Source organism: Temnothorax curvispinosus, unplaced genomic scaffold, assembly GCF_003070985.1.
Source record: "Temnothorax curvispinosus isolate PA1 unplaced genomic scaffold, ASM307098v1 QBEX01005590.1, whole genome shotgun sequence".
Classification (NCBI taxonomy): Eukaryota; Metazoa; Arthropoda; class Insecta; order Hymenoptera; family Formicidae; genus Temnothorax; species Temnothorax curvispinosus.
The window spans coordinates 1-1,916 of NW_020215370.1; the positions used below are offsets into that span (position 1 = coordinate 1).

At 33.7% G+C, this 1,916-nt stretch overlaps 1 protein-coding gene across 1 annotated transcript; it reads left to right on the forward strand.

Annotated features, from left to right (window-relative positions):
- Positions 1 to 842: 842 nt before the first annotated feature.
- Positions 843 to 1,910, forward strand: LOC112454960 (death-associated inhibitor of apoptosis 1-like; the record flags this gene model as incomplete). Its single annotated transcript, XM_025016614.1, has 2 exons — positions 843 to 1,682; positions 1,829 to 1,910. Coding segments are annotated over exons 1-2 (895 nt in total), but the record flags the coding sequence as incomplete, so codon positions are not given.
- Positions 1,911 to 1,916: the final 6 nt, after the last annotated feature.

Genomic DNA, 1,916 nt, shown 5'->3' on the forward strand with positions numbered 1-1,916 from the left:
ATATTTATTGGCGTGTGCGGAGTGTGCGAAAAATATGAAAATATGCGGCGTAATAATCATGTCATAAAGCCTGTTGAACGTACTATACAAATGTAAATCTTATAGTGTCTTTATCCATGTGATAAATAATCCGCGGATTCGGCTATAAAATTTTTTACTTATCACCATTATTATAAAGACTGATAAAAATTAAAAAAAAGTCTGATAAAAGATTCCGTGTGTATATGTATGTATGCTACGCGTCAACGATCTGTCTTTTCCTGAGATAAGGGGGGAACATAGAAGCCTAGAGACGCTGTTGGTTACAGGGGATGAACAAAATAATGGTGAACATATACGAACTGGAAAATACACTACAAAGTGTTCACGTTATTTTATCTATCCTCTGTATATAATGCTTTCGTAATTTTTTTAAACGTAAATAACTTTATTAGACCAGTACAGAAATTGCATGTTTAAAATATTAATTTAAATATTAAATTAAAAACAAATATAAAAATAACACGCTTTATACTTTCATCATCGTGAATGTATTCAAAATGAGACATTTATAGTGTTACGATTATTTCTAAAAGTAAGAGTTATGGCAAAAAATGTTTTGGATAAGAATATTGGTTTGGAAGGAGATAAAATAACTGTAAAATCACATCAAATTGAATTTTGTTGCTTCATTTTTAAAAGCTTTATGTAATTTGTAATATACAGTGACATATTAATGAAATGATAATGTATTTATTGTTTATATCGTTTGTTAAGTATACATTGAGTAAAATTTTTGACAAATTGTTATTATATTTAAATTTAAGTATCTATTGATATTTATTTCTTCTTTACAGGTTCACAAGGGCATCCTTACAAACATTAAGAAAATGACTGAATGCGTCGAACACTACGCGATTCCTCAATGTCGTTTGCCACCCAGTTCACCAATAAAATCTCACTTATTTTTCGACGAAACGTATGCCGATTATCGATTTGAGTCCACCCGGTTGGAAAGTTTCAAAAATTGGCCATGGACAAGCGGTTTATGGATAAAGCCAGAGAAACTCGCGGCGGCTGGGTTTTATTATACTGGAGAGAGCGACAAGGTGAAATGTTTCGAATGTCCAATAGAAATATATGGCATATGGCAGATGGATGACAATCCGATGGCCTATCATCAACAATGGTCTGGGGAGTGTCGGTTTATTAATAATATTCCGTGCGGCAACGTGCCGATCGGTACAGATCTTAACACGATTCCGGAATTTGTACCTAAAGGAGTGGATGTATGTGGAATATATAACAATAAGGCTTACTTTGAAGAAAGAGTGATTTGTAAATTGAGAGGGATGGCCTCAAGACCGAAATATGTCAGTATTGCTACGAGAATAGCGAGAGGGATGGCCTCAGGACCGAAGCATCCCGAATATGTCAGTTATGCTGCGAGATTAGCCTCGTTCGACAGATGGCCTAAAGTAGTGTCGCAAACTAAAGAGACACTGGCAACTGCTGGTTTCTATTACACGGGAAGTGGCGATCAAACATTGTGCTATTACTGTGGTGGAGAATTAAGGGATTGGGAGCCAGAAGATGATCCGTGGGTAAAGCACGCTAAGAGGTTCGAATATTGTCCTTATCTGATTTTAACTAAAGGGACGGAATTTGTAAGCAGCATTGCCGGGAGAACGGATATCGAAGCAGTGAGTATTTAACAAAATATATTGTTATTAGAATTGTACAATTTTTATATTCGTAATAAATATTCCCATCTATTTAAAAAATAATGAAATAATTGTGTTGAATATAATAACATTAATTTTAAGTTATTTATTTATTTTTTTTTTAGGATAGCATATTATTGGCAATTAATAAATTCGAGAATATTGAGAAATTCTATTCTGAAGAAACTAATACTGCAGAAGTAAGTGCCGTAT